Source organism: Seriola aureovittata, chromosome 3 (genome assembly GCF_021018895.1).
Source record: "Seriola aureovittata isolate HTS-2021-v1 ecotype China chromosome 3, ASM2101889v1, whole genome shotgun sequence".
Classification (NCBI taxonomy): domain Eukaryota; kingdom Metazoa; phylum Chordata; class Actinopteri; order Carangiformes; family Carangidae; genus Seriola; species Seriola aureovittata.
The window spans coordinates 29,953,469-29,975,423 of NC_079366.1; the positions used below are offsets into that span (position 1 = coordinate 29,953,469).

Below are 21,955 nucleotides of genomic sequence, written 5' to 3' on the forward strand. Positions count from 1 at the left end.
CTGCTGTTGATTAATATGCCGTGTGAATATCTGCAGAAAGTAAACAGAGTTGCAGTAACACGTCAGTATCTTACCGAGGCCGAAGATCTGTGTGATGAGTGTTCAGAAGAAACTGATGATACAGCCAACGGCTTTCTTTTCATGTGAACGTTTTGTCGTGACTCTGATGGGAAATAACCTTGTACAGAGACGTATGATGCATCGCTTCTTCACTCATTGTTACAAACGTGTGTGTGTGTGTGTGTGTGTGTGTGTGTGTGTGTGTGTGTGTGTGTGTGTGTGTTTTCTCAGAATCAGCTCCACACATTCAACGACGTCTGCAACAACGAGTCTCTGGTCTCTGACACAGAAACGTAAGTCGGCTGAAAGCGATCAGATGCCTGAGCACAAAGGCGTCCGTGAAGCTGGAACTTTATTGAACAGGAATAATAATAATAATAATAATAATAAACTTTATTTGTATAGCAGCTGATGAAATGATGTTGTGAAGTTTTGAGCTTTCTTTTAAAAATACTTAGTGAGCTGCCTCTGTGATGCAGCTGTGCAGCGACCTGCGGAGCTCGGCTCAGTCGTGATCTCAGTCGAGCAAACGTGTGATTCCCGAGTTGGCAGTAAATATTTTACGGCACGTGTGAATGACGTGTGATAAAATGACTAAAGAGGAAGAAAACACATGTTCCTGTCACCTTTTTTATTTTATTTTTTTTACACCTGCTGGGGTGATAAAACGATGAACACAACAGGTGTCACTATGCACGTCTTACATGACGGGAGCTGCAGCTTCCTGCTCGACGTGTTGAACTCCCGTAAACCTCTGTCACTCTTTTCCAGGTCCATAGCAAAGGAGCTGGCTGACTGGTTGATCCACAACAACGTGGTGGAGCACATATTTGGACCCAATTTGCACATTGAGGTGAGGCAGTGACGTAAACTGACACCATGTGTTTCTGTGTTCGTATGTGAACGTGTTGTATTGTGGCTTAAATGCACAGACTCGCTTCTCCAGTTCCTTCATCCAGTTTGTGTGTGTGTGTGTGTGTGTGTGTGTGTGTGTGTGTGTGTGTGTGTGTGTGTGTGTGTTTTCCAGATCATTAAACAGTGCCAAGTGATCCTGAATTTCTTGGCTGCAGAGGGCCGACTCAGCACGCAGCATGTGGACTGTATCTGGGCCGCAGCCCAGGTAAGACGGGACAGATTAACACCTGACCGTACACGGCTTTATTCCAGCCCATTAACCTGTTAGTTCCTCTGTGGAGCCACATCAGTGACATCACTGTGAGGGATGAAAGCAGCAGCGGCTGTCTGTCGTGGTTCACTTGTTCTAGTTTTAGTATCGTGCTCCTCAGAGGTAGAAACAATAAGAAGAAGAAATAAGTTGTTTTCCACTGGATTTCAACAACTAGTTCAGGGGGGGAGACTGTGCCCCCCCCCCCCCCCCCCCCCCCTCAGACAATCCCCCCCCCCACCTGAGTTTACTTGCTTTGTTACGCTTGGTTCCTGGATTCCTACAGGATCATGATTATGTTATTTGATCGCGTAGACATTCAACAGTCGAGCCAAGACAGTTTAATTCTGCTGTTTGACGTAAGTTGAGACTGAACCAAACGCATAACAAAGATCTGTCCTGCTTTTTATTTAGTTTCTGACTCTGGGAAAGTGAGAAAAAACAGTAAAATTCCTGTATCTGTATCTCTTTAACCAAATCCCTCACAGGCTCCTTTACCTGATCTCTAATGTAATAACTGTGTATATTATATATATTTGACTGTGATGTATCAGAACGATGTGTCCTGACCTCCAGCTCTGCTAATCCGCCTTTAGAGTTTCTGTCCCAGGAACTTTGTGTTTTCTTCTGGCTGATTAAAACAGTTTTTTTTTGTGTTTGTAGCTGAAACATTGCAGTCGCTACATCCACGACCTTTTCCCCTCGCTCATTAAAAACCTGGACCCGGTGCCTCTCCGCCACGTCCTCAACCTGGTGTCTGGCCTGCACCCCAGCGCCCACACAGAGCAGGTACAGCCGCCCAAAAAAAATGACCTAAATAAAAAAAAAACCCCAGTGTGAACTTGCTCACACTGATGATAATAATCTCCCCTGCGCCTCCCTCTCTCCTCAGACGCTGTACCTGGCCTCCATGCTGATCAAGGCTCTGTGGAACAACGCCCTGGCAGCGAAGGCCCAGCTCTCTAAACAAAGCTCCTTCGCCTCCCTGCTCAACACCAACATCCCCATGGGCAACAAGAAAGGTCAGCCTGGATTCGCTTCAGTATAAGAGCCTGTCAAAACAGTTGCGTTAAGTTTTCTGAGGCTCTGGAGAATGAGTATCTGAGCTCGGGGGCTGGAGGCTTGGAGTTACAGATTGAAGGCGTGGGGTTGGAAAGATGTGGCCGTTAGTTCAGGAATGGAGGCTCTAATAAAAGGTTCTATTCAATGAAACTGTTGGGTTCTAGTGTTTTTTGGAGCTTGACCCGCACTAAGACGTAGAAATCAGTGTTTGTGCGGCAGGTTTGATTTCCCCTCCCGCAGGAAGTTCTCAGTCTGTTGTCTTGTCTGGTCTCAGGTTCGCCGGCCGCCAGTCCCGACAGCAGCGACAACAGCGACACTCAGCACAGCGGAGGCAGCGACATGGAGATGGACGACCAGATGATGACTGGCAGCAAGAGGAGCCAGCAGAGGCTGTCTGACACCGAGGTACACACACACACACACACACACACACACACACACACACACACACACACACACACACACTGATTTCCGAGCTGTCTCATTTATGAAACGTTTGCATTTCAGCTGTCAGTAACGCAGCAGACTCTGGATACACAGCTGCTGACGGACACATGGAACTTGAAACATTTGAGCTGCATATTTGAAATTTTTAAACCATGAAAAAGCAGTTTTGAGTCTGTGGGATCAGAGCTGAACTGGAGGAATAATGATATAATAAATCGAGCTGTTAACAAGCAAAAGGACGTAATTTTAAATTCTGTGGAGATTGTTTACAAAGATAGCAAATATATCAGACTTAACTTTGGACATTCTGCATAACAAACACTTAGTCATGAGTTTTAAAGCTCCTCCAGTGTAAAGGTCTGTGTCCATGTGTAGTGTGATTATAGATCAGCTCTAGCTTCTATATTAATACTGTGAAAGTATCAAAGCCTCAGTCCACAGAGAAATGCACACAGCCTGTATTCAGAAACTGAGCCTTAAAACCAGCCGTCAGGACTTCTGGAACTTTGTGATGTCACAACAAAGCAGTCACCAAGCCCCGCCCACCTGGACCCACCATCCAAACCTTGCAGGATTTAGTTTCTCTGAGTGTTTTTACCTGAAATCTGCTTTATTTTTATTGGATCACTCAGAAAACAGTCAGCCAATCAGAGGAGAGGCTCAGAGCCTCCTCTCTTCTGATTGGTTCACCGACCTGTTGTTACTAGAGCTGCAGAGAGAAGCCTGAGAGAGGAGATGTGAAACTACACTGAGATGGTTTTTATATCTTCTGATGGATCAACACTTCAAATAAAACAAAAGTTTAGAATATGGAGCTTTAAATACTTAAAAACTTTATGTAAACTTCATTGTTGTTTGTTATTTGGCCATACTGTGTCGATTTTTTTCTTTATTTCCTAAATCTATTGGTCCTGCAGTGAAGCAGGAAATTAAGTATTTGACAGAGTCACTTAAGCAAGAAATCCTGGCTGGGTTATGATGCGTCATTTTCAATTCAAGAGGAAAAACATCGAGCAGCCGCATAAAAAACCACTGAACATCATCCAGATTCTGTCCTTGCGTTTTGTTTCCCATCAGACATTTTTAGTGGCTTGTTCATTTGAACCAGTTCCCAGAGATTCTGACGTGTTTCTCTTTCGTCTCCTCAGGAGTCGATGCAGGGCAGCTCAGATGAGACGGCGAACAGCGTGGAGGAAGGCAGCAGCGGGCCGGGCAGCAGCAGCGGCCGCAGCGAGGCCTCCAGCAACGAAGCCGCCTCCAGCCGAGCCAGCCAGTCGGCCGGGAGCCCCGGCAGCGAGATGCACTCTGACGACATGGCGGACAGCGAGGCCTTAAAGGAGGAGGAGGAGGACGACGAAGAGGAAGACGACGAGGAGGAGGACGACGACGACGAAGAGGACGAAGACGAGGGGAACCGGTCGGCTGCTGAAGGTGGTCAGCAGAAGGAGCCCCGGGAGCAGACGGAGTCGAGGAAAAGGAAGGCAGGCGAGGCGCTCGGCGAAGGGTCGAGTCAGGGGGCGGGGCCCAGTGGTACAGGGGGCGGGGCCAAATCCAAGGTTCTCCCCTTCAACCCAGAGACTTCTGCTGTCATGGTAACAGCAGCGTCGACGTCTTTAGAGGGCCGGATGAGGATGCTGGATGCCTGCTCGGCATCGTCGTCCGCTCGGCCCGAGGGGGCGGAGCCCCAGCAACAGCCTCCAGACATCGGCCCCTCCCAGATGGTCCAGGGGCCCCAGGAGCCTCCATGTCTGCCGCGGCCCGGCGACTTCCTGGGGGAGGCGATGGGCAGTGAGCTTTTTAACTGCCGGCGCTTCATCGGTCCCCAGCACCACCACCATCACCATCATCACCACCACCACCATGAAGGGTAAGGGCTGTTCTCTCACCCTGACACTTCATGTCTTTCATTTCACTCAAAGTTTATTTATCCACCTGATTGATCTGTTTTTCTTCTCTTTGAAATCTATTCATTTCATTGATTCTGGTTTATTGCTGCCTTTGTAAAATATATTTTGAAAACTGCTCTATGAATAAAGAATATTATTAAGTCCTTTACACCTTCCAGAAGTGTTGAACAAAATTAACAAAATCCAGATTTTTCTTTATGTGTTGACCGTGGCTCTCGCTACACGATTCTCTCTACACATAATAAGCTGTGCGAAGGCAAAGCGTGTACGTCCCTGAATTAGCACCAGAAAGACCCAACAAAATGCATTTGTGAATTTGGTTTGGGAGCGTGAAACATTAGCAGCTAAAGAAGATCCGCCCTGAGGTTTGGCGTCTTCATTCTCAACAGGTTTCATGTTATTCTGCCTGTAGCGTGTCAATATATTTTATCTGCACATTTAAAAGACGTTAGTTATGTCAAGTCATTAGCAAAGAAAATCATGGGGTTTAACCTCCAGGAACAATGAATATCCAGAGCAGAGTTTATAGAAATCTGTCCATTGCTGACCAATCACCTTCTCCATTTTCCCGCTCAGTCCCATGGTGGAGGACATGCTGAGCGCCGACGACGTGAGCTGCAGCAGCTCCCAGGTCAGCGCCAAGTCGGAGAAGAACATGGCCGACTTTGACGGGGAGGAGTCGGGCTGCGAGGAGGAGCTGGTCCAGATCAATTCCCACGCTGAGCTCAGCTCCCACCTCCAGCAGCACCTCCCCAACCTGGCCTCCATCTACCACGAGCACCTGGTGCAAGGTGAGCCGTTTTCACCGTCGCTCGTCGAATCGAGTCCCGAGACCAGAACCAGAGAAGCTGATTCTGTGAGTGTCTGTGCGTCTGCAGGTCCAGCTGTTCATAAGCACCAGTACTCCAGCAGCCACGCTGTGACCGACATCAACCTGGACAACGTTTGTAAGAAGGGCAACACCCTGCTGTGGGACCTGGTGCAGGACGAGGACGCGGTATGAAACTCAGTGTTGTTAATGTTCACACACGGTGCAGTGACTTTCCAGAGTTTTATCCTCGCAGAGCAAGAACCCTCTGAGATAAATTACTTTTAAGAACAGTTTTAATAATCAGAGTCTGGCTTCATTTTTCATAACTGAATTATTTAAGCGCCTGAATATTTAGTTTGTTCATCCCTGACGACCAGAGGTGAGAAAAACGTTTCTTATTACAAGATTCATCAAAGTTATTACAAAGTGTAGCAGCAGGAACAGAAAATAAAAAGCGCCGGCAGCTGAGAAAAACAAAATGCCAAATAAATAAAAGAATCACTCAACAAAAACGGCAAGCGATGAGTCCGAGATGCTGCGACATGGAACTTCAGCCTCGCGTTTTCACATTGTTTTTATTAAAGTTTTGGACGTGTGTGTTTCCAGATCCACCTGTCTGAGGGTCTGATTAACGAAGCGGAGAAGCTGCTGTGTTCACTGGTCTGTTGGTTCACGGACAGACAGATCCGAATGCGCTTCATCGAGGGTTGCCTCGACAACCTGGCCCACCACAGGTAAGAGTCAAATAATATTTTTAGTGTCTTTTCTTTTCTCCTTGTTTTTATTTTTTTTATTTTTTAAATCCTCATCTCTTCTCCCGCCCTCAGGTCCGTGGTGGTTTCCTTACGTCTACTACCCAAACTTTTTGGCACTTTTCAGCAGTTTGGCTCAAGCTATGACACTCACTGGATCACCATGTAAGTAACGGTATCCTAGCAACTGTTAATAACCATAAACTGTGAATTTGAGTCAGCATGTTAAAGAGCTCATGTACCCAAAGATATAAATTCAGACACATTTTACTACTATACAATTTTTCCTTGGCACAAGGAAGTTTCTAATAATAGTTGTTCTGAAGGACCAGGTTAAAAAGAAAACAGAAAAGTTTCAGTTGGTCGTCCTTGTACTGATGTTGTTGGCGTTCTGTCAGGTGGGCTGAGAAAGAGCTGCACATGATGAAACTGTTCTTCGACGACCTACAGCACTACATCCACGAAGTCCGTGAACACCGGCACAAGTTTGCACTGTGAGTCTGTCGCCCTCCTCACCGAGTTCAGGCTCCTCACGCCTCATGATTTCATTCACTGCTGAAACCAGATTTAATATTTAACGTGTATTTGTTTTGTTTTTTTGTGATTTTTAACTTCAGGTTATTTTTAAATTTTTACTTAAACCTGATCCAAACACTCCAGCATTTCCATTTATACGACACGTTTGTCCAGCTAATTGTATGTATATGTGCATTGTCACTTCAAACGTGGCCGACCTCTCTTAACCCCTGAGCTCCTCATGTGTTGCCAACTTACAGCGGACGCACAGGAGCAGAGCGTCACTACAGACACTGACACACGCCTCGTCTGTTTGTCGTTGCAGGTACAGCCACAGTGCGGAGGTCCAGGTCCGTCTGCAGTTCCTCACCTGTGTCTTCTCCACACTGGGCTCTCCTGACCACTTCAGTAAGATCCAGCTTTGTGGATTGATCAGTGTCATAACAAACAAACAAATTATCATGTAGGGCTGTTCGTGATGAATTTTGAGCGATTAATACTATGAGTGAAAGTTAAAACCTCAGACTAACCCCACAGCCTGTCGACATGTTGCTGCTTCTGAATGAAAACCAGCAGACAAGCTGTCTGCTCAGCTGAGGACCGAGGTCGGTCTGGCCTGTTGATTTTAATTTTTTTATCTAATGCCAGTCTGACTCTGTGTTGCCCGAGCAGCAGCCTGGCTGTTCACACCAGAAGTGCGTTATTCAGCGGTTCTGCTCCTTTAATCACACACGGAGCTTTTTAATCTCTGTAACAACCTCATGAATTTATAGCGAAGAGCTTTTTAATCTGTTCCTGGATCAGCTGGGCGTCGCTGCTTCTGTGACAGTGATCTTGTCGGTTGAGGAGCGTCGGCTGTCGGTGTGTAAGGTCGTGAATCACAGAGTGAACTGATCTCTTAATATAAATACACTTTGGATCAGGTTTGCTCAGGTGGTCGTTCTGTGTTTTTGACTTGAAATGTGACTATCCTCTTTTAGGAGACAGTTTTACAACCGTCATGAAACCCGTGAAGGTTATGACTCGTTATGATCGATCGTAAAAAAACACATTTCCTCACAGATCCTCTGTGATTTCTACTCACACAGAAAGTTTCAGGTTTATGGGCCAAAGTTTTGAAATGTGAGTCAGTGGAATTTAAGTTTGTGGAGCTCAAAACATTGAAAACTTTCCTCTGCAGAGATGTGTTAGTTATGGTTACTCTTGATAATCTGCTGTCGCCGCTGTCGGTGGTCTCGCCGGGTTTCTTATCGTAGTGAAATGAGTGGAGAGGAACGGCCGGGAGGCCGGAGGCTGCAAGTCACACGGAGAACTCAGGTTCACAGCAATGTAAAAAAAAAAAAAAAAAAGACAGAAAGAAAGAAATTAGGTTTTTGTAGTAAATTATCTTAAATATGCAAAAACAGCTCTCAGGTTGTTTTGCTTGGCTGTGCCGACGCATTTCCCAAAGAAAAGCAGATTTGTCACGGTCTGGAAATGAACTCTGGATGTGTGTCTGTTTTATTTTCTGTGAGTCTTCAGGGAACGATGCTAAAATAGAGCCCATTATGCAACCTGAGCTGCCCTACTGAGAACAGTGTGTGTGTGTGTGTGTGTGTGTGTGTGTGTGTGTGTGTGTGCGCGCAGGAGAAAATTATGTAACACTGATGAGGAATGTAATATTCTTGTAGTATTTTTGCCACATTTCGCCCGGTACGATCACCAAACGTTCAGGGCCCATTTTAAATTTAGCAGATCTGACTCAGTGAGTGCAACATGTGTAGAAGCCTCAGTTCCTCAGACACACACTGTAAGACACCACAGGTAAGACACCACAGGTAAGACACCACAGGTACGACACCACAGGTACGACAGGAAAGAGTCGGAGCCGGAGTTCCTGTCAGTGTTCCTCATTGTATTTGGGCCAAGTCATTTGGGAGTTTGATATAAATTATACAGAAAAAGACAGATGTGTGAGAAACTAAAGTCTGAGTGAAGCTGTAACCAACATTCACACGTCACAGAATTCTTCATGTCTGATTTGTCTGAGTGTCGTTTTTTTTTTATCTTAACAGACACATTTATACAAGTATTATCAGCTTTTAGTGTAGAAATGATTTTTGAGAGGTTATTATTTATGTTTTGTTTCCTTTTCAAAGGTTTAAAGACCAAGTGTTCCCCGTCTTAGAGCAGTTATATAACAAAACACAATGTTGTGTACCTGAAACATTCTCCTCTTTCTTTTACTTTAAATCATCTTGTGGTCGTTCACGTTTATCTTGGGATCTGTCCTCCGTGTTCGGCTCTGCTGCGTGAGACAGGAAACAGGGAGAGATTTTGAAGCCGGTCGTAGAGGAGGTGGAGGAAGAGTCTGTGTTTGCGTTTATCTGAGCTGCTGTGCTTGTTTGTGCGTTTGTGTCTCTCTCCAGGACTGAGTCTGGAGCAGGTGGACATCCTGTGGCACTGTCTGGTGGAGGACGCCGAGTGCTACGACGACGCGCTGCACTGGTTCCTCAATCAGGTCCGCAGCAAGGACCAGCACGCCATGGGCATGGAGACCTACAAGCACCTCTTCCTGGAGAAGGTACAGACGACTGGAGGTCTGACTGAACTCGGTTCAGTTCAAAGATTTTCTCTGCTCCTGGAATATCTGGGGAAAAAAACATCAGTGCGCCACAAGATTTTAGTCTTGAAAACATCCACTGAGAATGAACTGAACCTGGTGCTTAAATGCTGCAGCTACAACTGAATAAAACTCTTCAGATGTAAACTGAAGAGCTGCACGATCAGTTTCTTTCCTCAGGCATATTCAGAAACAGTTTCTGGTGGAGGATCCATTTATCTGTTGATTTTTCTAATCCACTCATCCCTGTCAGACTGGAATCAATCCCAGCATGCATTAGCGGTCAGTTCAGGAGACATCTGGCAGCACTTTCAGAACAACCGCCATGTTTTCCTCGGTTTTTAAAAATCAAGACACGACAAATAGTTTTCAGAAGCGTTTGATGTCAGTGAATCGCAGAGCTGTCAGTCAACAGGCTGCTGGAATAAAGTGTGTAAATGAAGCTGAGGTTACGAACTTCAGGGGATTTGATTCGTTCTCCTGCGATATTAAAGAGTCAGTTTCCTGAATGTGTTCCACTGGATGGATTGAAGATCAGCCGCAGTGGAAACACGGCGACGACCCAGTGAGCAGCTGGAGCAGCAGCTGTGTGTTGACTTTATTTGTGTGTGTGTGTGTGTGTGTGTGTGTGTTAACATTAATGTGTGTGTCTCTAGATGCCTCAGCTGAAGCCGGAGACCATCAGCATGACGGGACTCAACCTCTTTCAGCACCTCTGTAACCTGGCCCGCCTCGCCACCAGTGCCCTGGACAACGCCTCCAGCTGTGAGGTACGGACACGTCCCTCCTTCATGTTCACCTCAAAACAAATAACAAAAGCATGTGACGCCCAGACGGTTAACTCTCAGTCCCGTGTGTCTCTCCAGCTGTGCGGCATGGACCAGCTGTGGGGGATCGCCCTGCGGGCCCAGTCAGCTGATATCAGCCGCGCCGCCATCCAGTACATCAACTCCTACTACATCAACGGTCAGTTCAGCTCCGCCCTCACACCTTGTTCTGTCTCTGGCCTTTTAGAGCAAAAGCCGACAGACGTCATGTCGTTTATTAGAAAGCTGAAGATTAAATTTCGTACACACTGTGTGAGCGCGTCACATACAAGCGCCGGCTGCTGCCACTGACATCATTTCGATGTCGATTCAGTTTGAGAGTTTTCAGTTAAAATGCCAGTTTTTCTTGGATATGAAGGAGATTCTCAGAGAATTAAAGCTGTAAAATCACCTCGTATCCCTCCGCCACTCAGACTAGTTCCAGGTTACATCCCTGTTTATCCAGTCAGAGAAAATATTAAACATCGGTGTGAATTTTTATCACAATCTCTAAAAAAGGGTTTTCTGAGGTCACCGTGCCCTTGACCTTTGACCTTTTACCACCAGAATTTAAATTCATCCTTAAATCCAAGTGAATATTTGCGCCAAATTTAAAGAAGTTCCGTCAAGGAAGTTTCTGAGACATCGTGTCCACGAGAAGGAGACAACCTGAAACCAATATGATAAAAATATGAATGTTTACATTACGAACGGACCCGAAGCAGTTTCATAAACCGCCTCTCTGTTAAACTCAACCAGCACTTTAAGACTGGCTCCAGAAGTAAGAGCGGTCATGTGAGGCGTTAACGTACCTCAGTGTATGAACCATCTTGTGTAGAACTTTGCTTCTGTGCAGCTCGTCACCGTCTTCGTGGTGTTTAGATCTGAGACGCAGCCACTACATCTTCCTGTAGACCTGCCCGCTGACTCGGAGCCGCGTCGGCCATGTTTTTATCTCTCGCTTCATATGACCACATCTCATCGCGAGAGCTTCACACGTCCGCAGGAGACGTAGATTTAAAGATCGATAAAACTTGAAATTCGTAACCCATATGAATATATTTATTACATACATTAAACACCAAAAAGAACAAGTGAATATTTAGTGTCTTTACAAAAAAAGACTTTAAAACCTTTCTACACATGAATCTGAACTTTTATCCGATGATTTTCAGTTTTTCACCTGCACCTTGTCTCTGTGTGTGTGTGTGTGTGTGTGTGTGTGTGTGTGTGTGTGTGTGTGTGTGTGTGTGTGTGTGTGTGTGTGTGTGTGTGTGTGTGTGTGTGTTTGACGTGTCCAGCGGGAAAGACGGGGCTGGAGAAGGAGCAGGAGTTCATCAGGAAGTGCATGGAGAGTCTTCTGATGGCGTCGGCGAACCTGGAGAAGGACGCTCACTCCAGCCTGACCAGCATCGAGAGGGGGCTGCTCATGCTCAAAACGCACCTGGAGGCCTTCAGACGCAGGTACCTGCCCGCACCTGGACTCGGACGTATACGATCGATGCTGATCACGTATAAACACGCCGCTTCATTTCCTGTCCCTGTCAGGTTCGCCTACCACCTGCGGCAGTGGCAGATCGAGGGGACGGGAATCAGCAGCCACCTGAAGGCTCTGAGCGACAAGCAGTCTCTGCCGCTCAGGATCGTGTGTCAGCCCGCCGGCCTACCTGACAAGGTGACGCAACGAACCACCACTTAGAAACGGTTACTATGCAGTGCACTGTAACAACTCAAAGCATAGAGTGTAAAACAATGGACACTTCAACAGTCGCCATCTTGGCTTCGAGGAGTGAGGACGCCACGTCACATGACACATGACATAGAAACAAAAGAATCCGATTTGAGACGCAGCAAGTGAAAAGTCTTTTTAGTGGCAGATAAAATGTCACTAAATGATAAAATGATGTTTTATTCTGTAGGAAGAGGTGAAGTTACATCCTGTCTGTCTGCTGTGTTCACGAGTCATAATGTAGATATGATTAAAGTCACGACGCAGCTTTTATTACATATTTAATTATGTGATCTGATCGTTTTTAAATTACTGTGATGGTGTTAGTTCTTCACTATAAACAAAAAATGATTATAATGTCAGTGGATCAAACCCAGGTTCACTTTGTCCTTGTGGTTTCTTTTTTTGCAGATGACCATCGAGATGTATCCCAGTGACCAGGTGGCAGACCTGCGGGCCGAGGTGACCCACTGGTACGAGAACCTGCAGAAGGAGCAGATGAACCAACAGGCTCAGCTGCAGGAGTTCGGCCAGAGCAGCCGGCAGGCGGGAGACTTCCCAGGTGACGGCCCGCAGCTTCCGTGTTTGTTATAGTTTAGTTGTCAGAGCGTCGGAAAGCACCTCGTTGGTTAATGCGTGTTTTAAAAAGCCGCCGTGAGCTTGTGCGTGACGTGTGTCGATGTGTCTACAGGAGGTTTGATGGGACCCGTCAGGATGATCTCCTCCGGCCACGAGCTGACCACAGACTACGATGAGAAGACGCTGCACGAGCTCGGCTTCAAAGACATGCAGGTGACGTCCTGGTTTCTCCCTCGTTCGCCTGAATACTAATTCACTTTTTTTGAGTCTTTCGTCGTGTCAGTGGCAGATTGAGCAACAACTGATCCAACTGAGTGAAGCTGAACAACACGGATGATTCATCTCTGTGTCGTGATTGTTCCCAGATGGTGTTTGTGTCTCTCGGAGCTCCGCGGAGAGAGAGGAAGGGGGAGGGCATCCAGCTGCCGGCCTCCTGCCTGCCTCCCCCACAGAAGGAGCACATCCCCATGCTGCTGCTCCTGCAGGAGCCTCACCTCACCACGCTGTTCGACCTGCTGGAGATGCTGGCCTGCTTCAAACCGCCCAGCCCCAACGCCGAGAAGGTCCACGAGAGCCCCGAGGTGGGTGTCGGTGACGGAGGAGACTCTTTGTTTTGACGTATGATGTGGACAACAGAGCTTTATAATCTTATTTTATATTTTATGACCGTTAAAACTTCGTCTCCTGCAGAGCGCGCGATGCGAGGAGCTTCACCTCCACGCGGAGAATCTGTCCCGGCGGGTTTGGGAGCTGCTGATGCTTCTTCCCACGTGTCCCAAGATGCTTCAGGCCTTCCAGAACATCTCAGACGACACGGTCAGTCACAGCGCTTAGCAACCAACTTTAACAATCGCGCCAACGTTTAACGATCACACAGGGAGAAGAGGAAACGGATCGACTTGTAATTTTCCTTTTATAATTGATCCGTGTGTGTGTGTGTGTGTGTGTGTGTGTGTGTGTAGAACGGGGAGGGTCTGTGCTGGAAGGAGCTGCTGAGGATTAAAAGTCCTCACAAACTGTTGTACGCTCTGGAGATCATCGAGGCTCTGGGAAAACCCAACAGACGCATCCACAGAGAGTCCACCGTAAGAAAGACACTACATATTTATTTAAAGTCTGTCTATATCTGGTATACTTATAACTTCATGTTTTTCTATTTGTTTTGTAGTTTTCTTTACTTTTGAACAATTTGAAGACAGTAAAACAGATAAATAAGAAATATTTTAATGATTCGTTAATCAAGTCCTTTCAGTGTCTGAAACATCTGGATTCAGGTTAAATGACTGATCCTACATGAAAAAAAGTAATAGAAATAAAGGTTATTGATTGTGTGTGTGTGTGTGTGTGTGTGTGTGTGTGTGTGTGTGTGTGTGTGTGTGTGTGTGTGTGTGTGTGTGTTTTCAGGGCAGCTACAGCGATCTGTATCCAGACTCGGACGACTCCAGTGAGGATCAGATAGAGAACAGCAAGAACACCTGGAGCTGCAAGGTAAAGTCCAGCGCTGACGTCACATTCCAGACGCACACACACCAACACACACATCAACACACACACCAACACGAGCTCGAACGGGGGAAGAAACTGCACAGCGAAATGGTTTTAGTTGATTTTGGTGTTTCTCTCTCAGTTTGTCTCGTCTGGAGGACTCCAGCTGCTCCTGGAGATCTTCAACTCCGGCATCCTGGAGCCCAAAGACCAGGAGTCCTGGACTGTGGTGAGAATTTTATACATGTTCATGTGTGAGTTGTTTGTTTTGATGTTTCTGAATGAAGACGTGAGACAGGAAGTGCTGCCTCCCTGACTGTGTGTCGTCTCCCGTGCAGTGGCTGCTGGACTGCCTGGCCTGCCTGCTGAAGCTGATCTGCCAGTTTGCGGTGGACCCTGCAGACCTGGACCTGGCCTACCACGACGTCTTCTCCTGGTCCGGCCTTGCCGACAGCCAGCGGAAACGGGCGTGGCCGGGCAAATCCCGCAAGTCCACCGTAGACCACGGGAAAGGCCTGCACATCCCCCGGCTGACGGAGGTAAACACTCTGCCGGCTGGACGAACTCGGAGCTGATGTTGAGGAGCTTTAGCAGCAGAGATGACCTTTGACCTTCTGGGGTTTGTTTGTTTTTGTTTTTAGGTGTTCCTCAGCCTCGTCCAAGGCACCAACCTCATCCAGCGTCTGATCAACGTGGCCTACACCTACGACAACCTCGCACACAGGTGACGGATCACTCTCAGTCTAAAGGAAAAGTTCAACTCTTTTTGTCACATTCAAATACCAACTTCCATATGTTCTGTTTGTTGTGCAGAGTTCTTAAGGCTCAGTCTGACCACAGGTCCCGACATGAAGGTGAGAAACTGTTCTTCATGATCATAAACAACATTTCCTTCCAGTGGTGAAATGTAAACTGACGCTGCTTGTTTGCGTTTGTTTACCTGCAGTGACTCACTACTCCATGTGGCTGCTGGTGAGCTGGGCGCACTGCTCCTCCACGGTGAAGTCCAGCCTGGCCGACAGCGACCACCTGCACGACTGGCTGAAGAAACTCACCCTGCTGGTGCCTGAGGTGAGCCAATCAAAACATCCACAAAGTCCTGCAGCAGTCTGGAATTAAATCATCACCTTCATCTGTAAATCTCACTAATTAACGCATTTTATTTCACTCCTTTAATCTGCACAAAGATTGTTGTGCAAGAACAAAAAGTTGTGATTTTATTTTATTTTATATCTTTAACAAACAAAAAAATCTAATTTTCCTCTTAATTTTTCTTTTTTTGTGATTTTATCTTGTTAATTAAATGAGATATAACATGTTAATCAGTGAGCTTCGAGATGCTGGTCTTACCGATTTAGCTTCCTTTGCACAGAGCTAGGCTAGCTGTTTCCTATTGTTTCCAGTCTGAATGCTAAGCTAAGCTAATTGGCTGTAGCTTCATATGTACTGTACAGACATGAGAGTGTTATCAAACTTCTCCATGCAATAAGCATATTTCTCTCTGAACTATTCTCTTAAACCAGATGTTTTATTTATGATTAGGGAGCGCTTGATTTGATGCACATGAGCAGGTGCACTGCAGAATTCAGTCAATTACAAAAAAAGGCAAGTTGGTCAGTGGTCTTAATACCAAACATTAAAAAGTCTGAAATCACATCCTGCTCTTTCTTCATGAGATCTTCAAGAGAGGAAAGTTTAAAGTTTCTGAAACTAAAAGCAACTTGGCAACAAAACTGAAGCAAGGAGCAGCTAAACTTTGTCCAGCTGTAGACGTTTGCTTTACCTGACGTTTTCATCTGCGTGTTGTAACGTGTGCGTTGCTGTTGTCGTCAGCCGGCGGTGAGACACGAGGCGTGTAACGGCCTCTACAAGCTCTCTCTGTCGGGTTTGGAGGGAGGAGAGTCCATCAACAGATCCTTCCTGCTGCTCGCCGCCTCCACGCTGCTCAAGTTCCTGCCTGACGCACAGGCCCTCAAACCGCTGAGGGTGAGTCTCACACACACACACACACACACACACACACACACACACAAAAACACACACAAAAACACACACACACCTGCTCTCACCCTGCTGGAAGAAAATACAAATCACACATTTAAAGGAAACTTGTTTGCAAGCTACACTCTGTGTCAGAAGTCCTCAGGGACGGTGATTTGACTCAATTTGAGCTTTGCTACAGAGAATCCAGGTTGTTTCTGCGAGACATTGTCCCTCTGCTGGGATTAATGCTGGAGACACTGGGACACACTCACCTCTTCTTCATCTGCACACAGACAGGGATAAGTCTCATCACAGCCACTGGGGGTGCAGAGACCCTCAGCAGCTGCAGACAAAACGTCCTATCTTTATCACACTCAGACTGATGTTAATGACTTAAAGCTCCTCCAGTGTAAAGGTCTGTGTCCATGTGTAGTGTGATTATAGATCAGCTCTAGCTTCTATATTAATACTGTGAAAGTATCAAAGCCTCAGTCCACAGAGAAATGCACACAGCCTGTATTCAGAAACTGAGCCTTAAAACCAGCCGTCAGGACTTCTGGAACTTTGTGATGTCACAACAAAGCAGTCACCAAGCCCCGCCCACCTGGACCCACCATCCAAACCTTGCAGGATTTGGTTTCTCTGAGTGTTTTTACCTGAAATCTGCTATATTTTTATTGGCTCACTCAGAAAACAGTCAGCCAATCAAAACAGAGCCTTGGAGCCTCCTCTCCTCTGATTGGCTCACCGACCTGTTGTTACTAGAGCTGCAGAGAGAAGCCTGAGAGAGGAGATGTAAAACTACACTGAGATGGTTTTTATATCTTCTGATGGATCAACACTTCAAATAAAACACAGAAGAAGAAGAAACGTGGGGCCCTGTAATGTGATAATGATGTTCCTGATCATGTCGTGTGTCTGCAGGTGGAGGACTATGAGGAGGAGCCTCTGTTGAGGACGGGCTGTAAGGAGTATTTCTGGCTCCTCTGTAAACTCATCGACAACATCCACGTTAAAGACGCCAGCCAGGTGGGCGCCTCACGCCACAGCACTGACCATCAAAATCAAAAGAGCCTATTGGTGTGTTATTGATAGCTTGGTAGTATTGTTGTGGTGTTTCATTGAACTGTTGCTAGTATTGGTCTGTTTGAACTCACAGAAGGTCTCTCCCTCTCTGTCGCTGGCCGGCTCGATGCAGACCACCCTGCTGGACCTGGACGCCCTCGCCCGCCACCTCGCCGACTGCATCAGGAGGTCAGACGGTCAAACGCTCAATACATGAGATTTATATACAGTGAAGTGCATGCTGTTTTTTTTTAAAAGATGTTTTGGGACAGTTTGTGCAGCTGAAACTCCTCATGGCCTTTTTTTTGTGCTTTTATTGTGAAACCAATGTTTATGGTTACTTCTCTTATTGTGGTAGTTTTGGCCTTAAAATGATTCAAATAATCTGGTTAAACAGATTTAACAGAACTTCATATTTAATGGTGGTTAACGTCATTACAGAGCGAACACTGACGTGGAAAATACAAATCACACATTCAAAGGAAACTTGTTTGCAAGCTACACTCTGTGTCAGAAGTCCTCAGGGACGGTGATCTGACTCAATTTGAGCTTTGCTACAGAGACTCCAGGTTGTTTCTGCGAGACATTGTCCCTCTGCTGGGATTAATGCTGGAGACACTGGGACACACTCACCTCTTCTTCATCTGCACACAGACAGGGATAAGTCTTTTCATCACGCTGCTCTTCGAACGTATTTCCCGACAGTTTAAGAAGCAAAGCTCGTAGAGAAATTAAAGTTTTGTTTTAGCAGTAATGGATTTCTTGATTTTCTTGTCCATGAAACAAAATCACAAGGAGCCACAGAACTCTGATCTGATGAGCTGCGGCTCAGCCGGCGAGCTTTGTCTTCAGCTGTATAGAAACAAAGTTGTAGAGCAGGTTGTCAGCCGTGTGGAAGTTTCCCAGTAACTCAGTGTTCCTCCGTCCTCCAGCCGCGAGATCCTGGACCAGCAGGACGGGACGATCGAGGACGACGGGCTGACCGGCCTCCTGCGTCTCGCCACCAGCGTCCTCAAACACAAGCCCCCCTATAAATTCTCCCGCGAGGGGCAGGAGTTCCTGCGGGACGTCCACAACCTCCTCTTCCTCCTGCCCAGCCTGGCCGACCGCGCTCAGCCCAAGTGCAAATCCCACGCCGCCCGCGCCGCCGCCTACGACCTGCTGGTGGAGACGGTGAAGGGCTCGGTGGAGAACTACCGGCTCCTCCACAACTGGGTGATGTCTCAGCACATGCAGGGTGAGGACCCCCCCCCCCCACACACACACACACACACACACACACACACACACACACACACACACACATTTGTAACAATGAGTGAAGAAGAATCAGGAGTCAGGTTCCCACTTCTAGGTCATTTAAAATGAATTTCTTTCCTTTGACGGGTTTTAATGACGAGCTCTGGATTTTAATATCTGGGAATATTTCCAACTAACATCACAACTTTAATGACTTTTAGAAGTTTTCGCATTGACTCCCTTCAGGCCCTGATGCCACGTCAGGTTTAATAACATTAAGTGTTAAGACGTCATTTAAAGCTTCGTTGACTGATTATTGGCCACTACAGCAGCTGGCAGGAAAACACACGGACACACAGCTGCCATCATATCACAGCTGATTCATTTGTTGTGGTTAACGTGTCGGCAAACAGCTACTGTTTACACACACACACCAGACACAGAGCGACATTATAATTTACCTGGAGTCGTGTTTCTGTCCTGCTGACTCATGTTCGTCATTCACCTGGTTATTAAAGTCTGCGAGCTGCGCTCTGAGTCAGTCGTCCTGAAGGACAGTGAGAGACTGAACACACTAAACGCCTCCTGCTGTCTATAGTTTATGACATTTATGAACGTGGTTCTTCAGGCTGTTATAATTCATTAGATTTGGGACATTGGGGTCAAAAGGAACTCCAAAGCAAAGCAGCTACGGCTAACATGTTAGCAAAAGACAAGCTCCCTTTTAGCTTTGGTTTGGTCTCGACCACTTCCTGAAACAAGCATCTGTCAGCAGCCTGTCTCCAACTGTGTCTGTGTGCAGTTTGGTTCTGTGTAGGTTGTGGACAGGGCGTCTTATCGGAGCCTGTTTGAAAACAGCTGCTGATTGGAGCAATGACTCTGACCCAGACTTTAAATTCACTGTAAAACCAAAACCACGAGCTGTAAGAGGCTCACGGCTAGTTACCACTTTGACATTGTTCTATTGTGTTAATGTAAAAAATAGGTGTAAATACATATTTTTTAAAAGCCATGATCACCTTCTTCTTCTTCTTCTTCTAAAACTGTTGTTGATCCTCCTCCTCCCCCCTGCAGCCTCTCACGCCCCGTACAAGTGGGACTACTGGCCCCACGACGACGTCCGGGCCGAGTGTCGCTTTGTGGGTCTGACCAACCTGGGAGCGACCTGCTACCTGGCCTCCACCATCCAGCAGCTCTACATGATCCCCGAGGCCCGCCAGGCCGTCTTCACCGCCAAGGTCAGCACCTGCACGACGCACAGGAAACCGCTTTCTACCTTCCTCAGGAAATTCAAAGTGTGTAGATTCTCACCGTGTGTGTGTGTGTGTGTGTGTGTGTGTGTGTGTGTGTGTGTGTGTGCGCGCGTGTGTGTGTGTGTGTTGTGTGTGTGTGTGTGTGTGTGTGTGTGTGTGTGTGTGTGTGTGTGTGTGTGTGCGCGCGTGTGTGTGTGTGCAGTACGCTGAGGATATCAAACACAAGACCACGCTGCTGGAGCTGCAGAAGATGTTCACGTATCTCATGGTGAGTTGATCGTTAAACCTCTAACTAACGCTTCAACAACACAAATAAACCGCTGAATGCACCTTTTCCTCATCGTGGAGCCTGTTCAGTCAACATGTTTATTAAAGTGCCTTTACTTTAAAGGAGCTATTTGCAGGTTTTGCTATTGCTACATAGCTAACGCTAGCATTAGCAGCTGTTCACTTACCAGTTCTTGTCAAGAGCTTCGTACAAGACGAGAGGTTTCTAATGCGTCCTCCGAGAAGACAGGACGCTACAGTGACTCGGTATCGGAAAGTGACAAGAGCTAGCTACTTAGCATGCTAACTTCAGTAGAAGAAAAGAACTGATAGAAATAGAAGCAAAACAAGGGTTGATTTCCACCTCTGGAGACAGCTGTTGGTGAGTAAAGGAATACTTCTAGACTGGTAAGTAAACATCTGGTAATGCTAACGTTAGCTTTGTAGCAATAGCAAAAACGTACAAATGGCTCCTTTAACATCATATCCACATCACAAACATGAGCTCGTGTGAGCTTTCATACAGATGTGTGAACAGCTGCAGTCCTGCGTGTTAAAACCCATGTGAGAGTGAAAGGTTTAAAGTTGTCATGTGCATGATGTTTGTGGTTACATCATGTAAAGTCGTCCTTTCAAACTCCGCCTCCGTCTGCGCAGGAGAGTGAGAGGAAAGCCTATAACCCCCGGCCCTTCTGTAAAACCTACACCATGGACAAGCAGCCGCTCAACACCGGAGAGCAGAAGGACATGACCGAGTTCTTCACCGACCTCATCACCAAGATCGAGGAGATGTCGCAGGAGCTGGTAAAACACACACCTTCACACACATGAGACGATTAACAACTCTTTCCTGTGCCGCTATTTTAACACTAAACTCATTTTTATTACATCTCTGAAAAAGTTAGCAGTTATAAATTTAACAGTTTGTAGGAAAAAAAGGACGTAACAACAGAATTTCCTGATCATACACTCACTGAGCACTTTATTAGGAACACCTGTGCACCTGCTTATTCATGCAGTTATCCAATCGGCCAATCATGTGGCACCAACTACCCAGCGTCGGTCTGGTGTTCCTAATAAAGTGCTCGCTCAGCTCAGTTTTACATATTAAACAGCGTCAGTAATAGTGTGTAATGAACTTTCTCTTTGCTCTCAGAAAAACACAGTGAAGACTCTGTTTGGAGGCGTCATCACCAACAACGTGGTTTCTCTGGTGAGTGTGAGGAATCTGGAAATAAATAAAGGAAGATTTTTATTTCTAAAATTTGTTTTTCACCTCAAATATTCTGAGGAAGTTTTAACAAGCTGCGTTATTTACATGTTTATTTAAATTATTTGATTCACACTTTCAAGTATTTTTAACATTTATTATTGTGATTATCATTAACAAAAAACATTATTATTAATTTGATGAGCTTCAGTGCACTGTACACGTTTCCAAACTCAAGGTCAAAGGTTAAAGTGGTTGAATTGAAGAGTTACAGTCGGAGCTGGAGGTGAATTTAAAAGTTCAGCTCTTCACTGTCGTGTCCGTCCTGCAGGACTGCGACCACGTCAGTCAGACCGCCGAGGAGTTTTACACGGTCAGGTGTCAGGTGGCGGATATGAAGAACATCTACGTGAGTATATATTAAACACACGGGGATCAGCTGTGAAACGATCTGAGGCCGTCTCACACTTCACACATGATATTCTGCTGCTCAGGAATCTCTGGACGAGGTGACCATCAAAGACACTCTGGAGGGCGACAACATGTACACCTGCTCGCAGTGCGGCAAGAAGGTCCGCGCAGAGAAGAGGTCAGAACAAATCTAAACTCTTCTTCCGTTCAGTTACTGCGTAAAAAGAAAAAAGTCTTGAAACGAGTCTGTGTGATGAATCCTTTCCCTCAGGGCCTGTTTCAAGAAGCTGCCTCGCATCCTGAGCTTCAACACCATGCGCTACACCTTCAACATGGTGACGATGATGAAGGAGAAGGTCAACACGCACTTTTCCTTCCCCCTGCGGCTCGACATGACGCCTTACACCGAGGACTTCCTCATGGGAAAAGGGGAGAGGAAAGAGGGTGAGAGGCTCTGAAACCTTTTTTTTTTTTTTACTCTGTAAGTTACAACTCTAGTTTCATATTTGCTTTCATTGTTTACATTCACGAAGCTGCTTCCAAGAGCTGTGTGTATTTTCCTAATTCTTCTGTTTGTTCCACAAAACAAACTAAAACAAGTGTGAG

At 46.4% G+C, this 21,955-nt stretch overlaps 1 protein-coding gene across 4 annotated transcripts in view; it reads left to right on the forward strand.

The window, feature by feature from the left end:
• usp34 (ubiquitin specific peptidase 34) overlaps window positions 1-21,955 on the forward strand; it is a 60,918-nt gene that overhangs the window by 19,953 nt on the left and 19,010 nt on the right. The window contains exons 8-47 of one of the 4 annotated variants that reach the window (XM_056371400.1): window positions 292-353; window positions 832-913; window positions 1,088-1,180; window positions 1,889-2,014; window positions 2,118-2,247; window positions 2,562-2,692; window positions 3,883-4,601; window positions 5,218-5,432; window positions 5,520-5,638; window positions 6,059-6,186; window positions 6,280-6,369; window positions 6,603-6,698; window positions 7,046-7,128; window positions 9,129-9,283; window positions 9,979-10,092; window positions 10,189-10,288; window positions 11,430-11,592; window positions 11,677-11,803; window positions 12,269-12,419; window positions 12,549-12,649; window positions 12,802-13,017; window positions 13,127-13,252; window positions 13,399-13,521; window positions 13,841-13,924; window positions 14,064-14,150; window positions 14,260-14,460; window positions 14,563-14,645; window positions 14,735-14,775; window positions 14,868-14,992; window positions 15,755-15,907; window positions 16,829-16,984; window positions 17,064-17,158; window positions 17,902-18,206; window positions 19,283-19,446; window positions 19,664-19,729; window positions 20,386-20,532; window positions 20,885-20,941; window positions 21,270-21,347; window positions 21,433-21,527; window positions 21,621-21,793. In XM_056371400.1, coding sequence (XP_056227375.1) covers window positions 292-353; window positions 832-913; window positions 1,088-1,180; window positions 1,889-2,014; window positions 2,118-2,247; window positions 2,562-2,692; window positions 3,883-4,601; window positions 5,218-5,432; window positions 5,520-5,638; window positions 6,059-6,186; window positions 6,280-6,369; window positions 6,603-6,698; window positions 7,046-7,128; window positions 9,129-9,283; window positions 9,979-10,092; window positions 10,189-10,288; window positions 11,430-11,592; window positions 11,677-11,803; window positions 12,269-12,419; window positions 12,549-12,649; window positions 12,802-13,017; window positions 13,127-13,252; window positions 13,399-13,521; window positions 13,841-13,924; window positions 14,064-14,150; window positions 14,260-14,460; window positions 14,563-14,645; window positions 14,735-14,775; window positions 14,868-14,992; window positions 15,755-15,907; window positions 16,829-16,984; window positions 17,064-17,158; window positions 17,902-18,206; window positions 19,283-19,446; window positions 19,664-19,729; window positions 20,386-20,532; window positions 20,885-20,941; window positions 21,270-21,347; window positions 21,433-21,527; window positions 21,621-21,793 — 5,560 coding nt within the window. The remainder of the gene's footprint in view (window positions 1-291; window positions 354-831; window positions 914-1,087; window positions 1,181-1,888; window positions 2,015-2,117; window positions 2,248-2,561; window positions 2,693-3,882; window positions 4,602-5,217; window positions 5,433-5,519; window positions 5,639-6,058; window positions 6,187-6,279; window positions 6,370-6,602; window positions 6,699-7,045; window positions 7,129-9,128; window positions 9,284-9,978; window positions 10,093-10,188; window positions 10,289-11,429; window positions 11,593-11,676; window positions 11,804-12,268; window positions 12,420-12,548; window positions 12,650-12,801; window positions 13,018-13,126; window positions 13,253-13,398; window positions 13,522-13,840; window positions 13,925-14,063; window positions 14,151-14,259; window positions 14,461-14,562; window positions 14,646-14,734; window positions 14,776-14,867; window positions 14,993-15,754; window positions 15,908-16,828; window positions 16,985-17,063; window positions 17,159-17,901; window positions 18,207-19,282; window positions 19,447-19,663; window positions 19,730-20,385; window positions 20,533-20,884; window positions 20,942-21,269; window positions 21,348-21,432; window positions 21,528-21,620; window positions 21,794-21,955) is intronic. The other 3 variants (XM_056371401.1, XM_056371402.1, XM_056371403.1) reach the window with 3 other exon arrangements.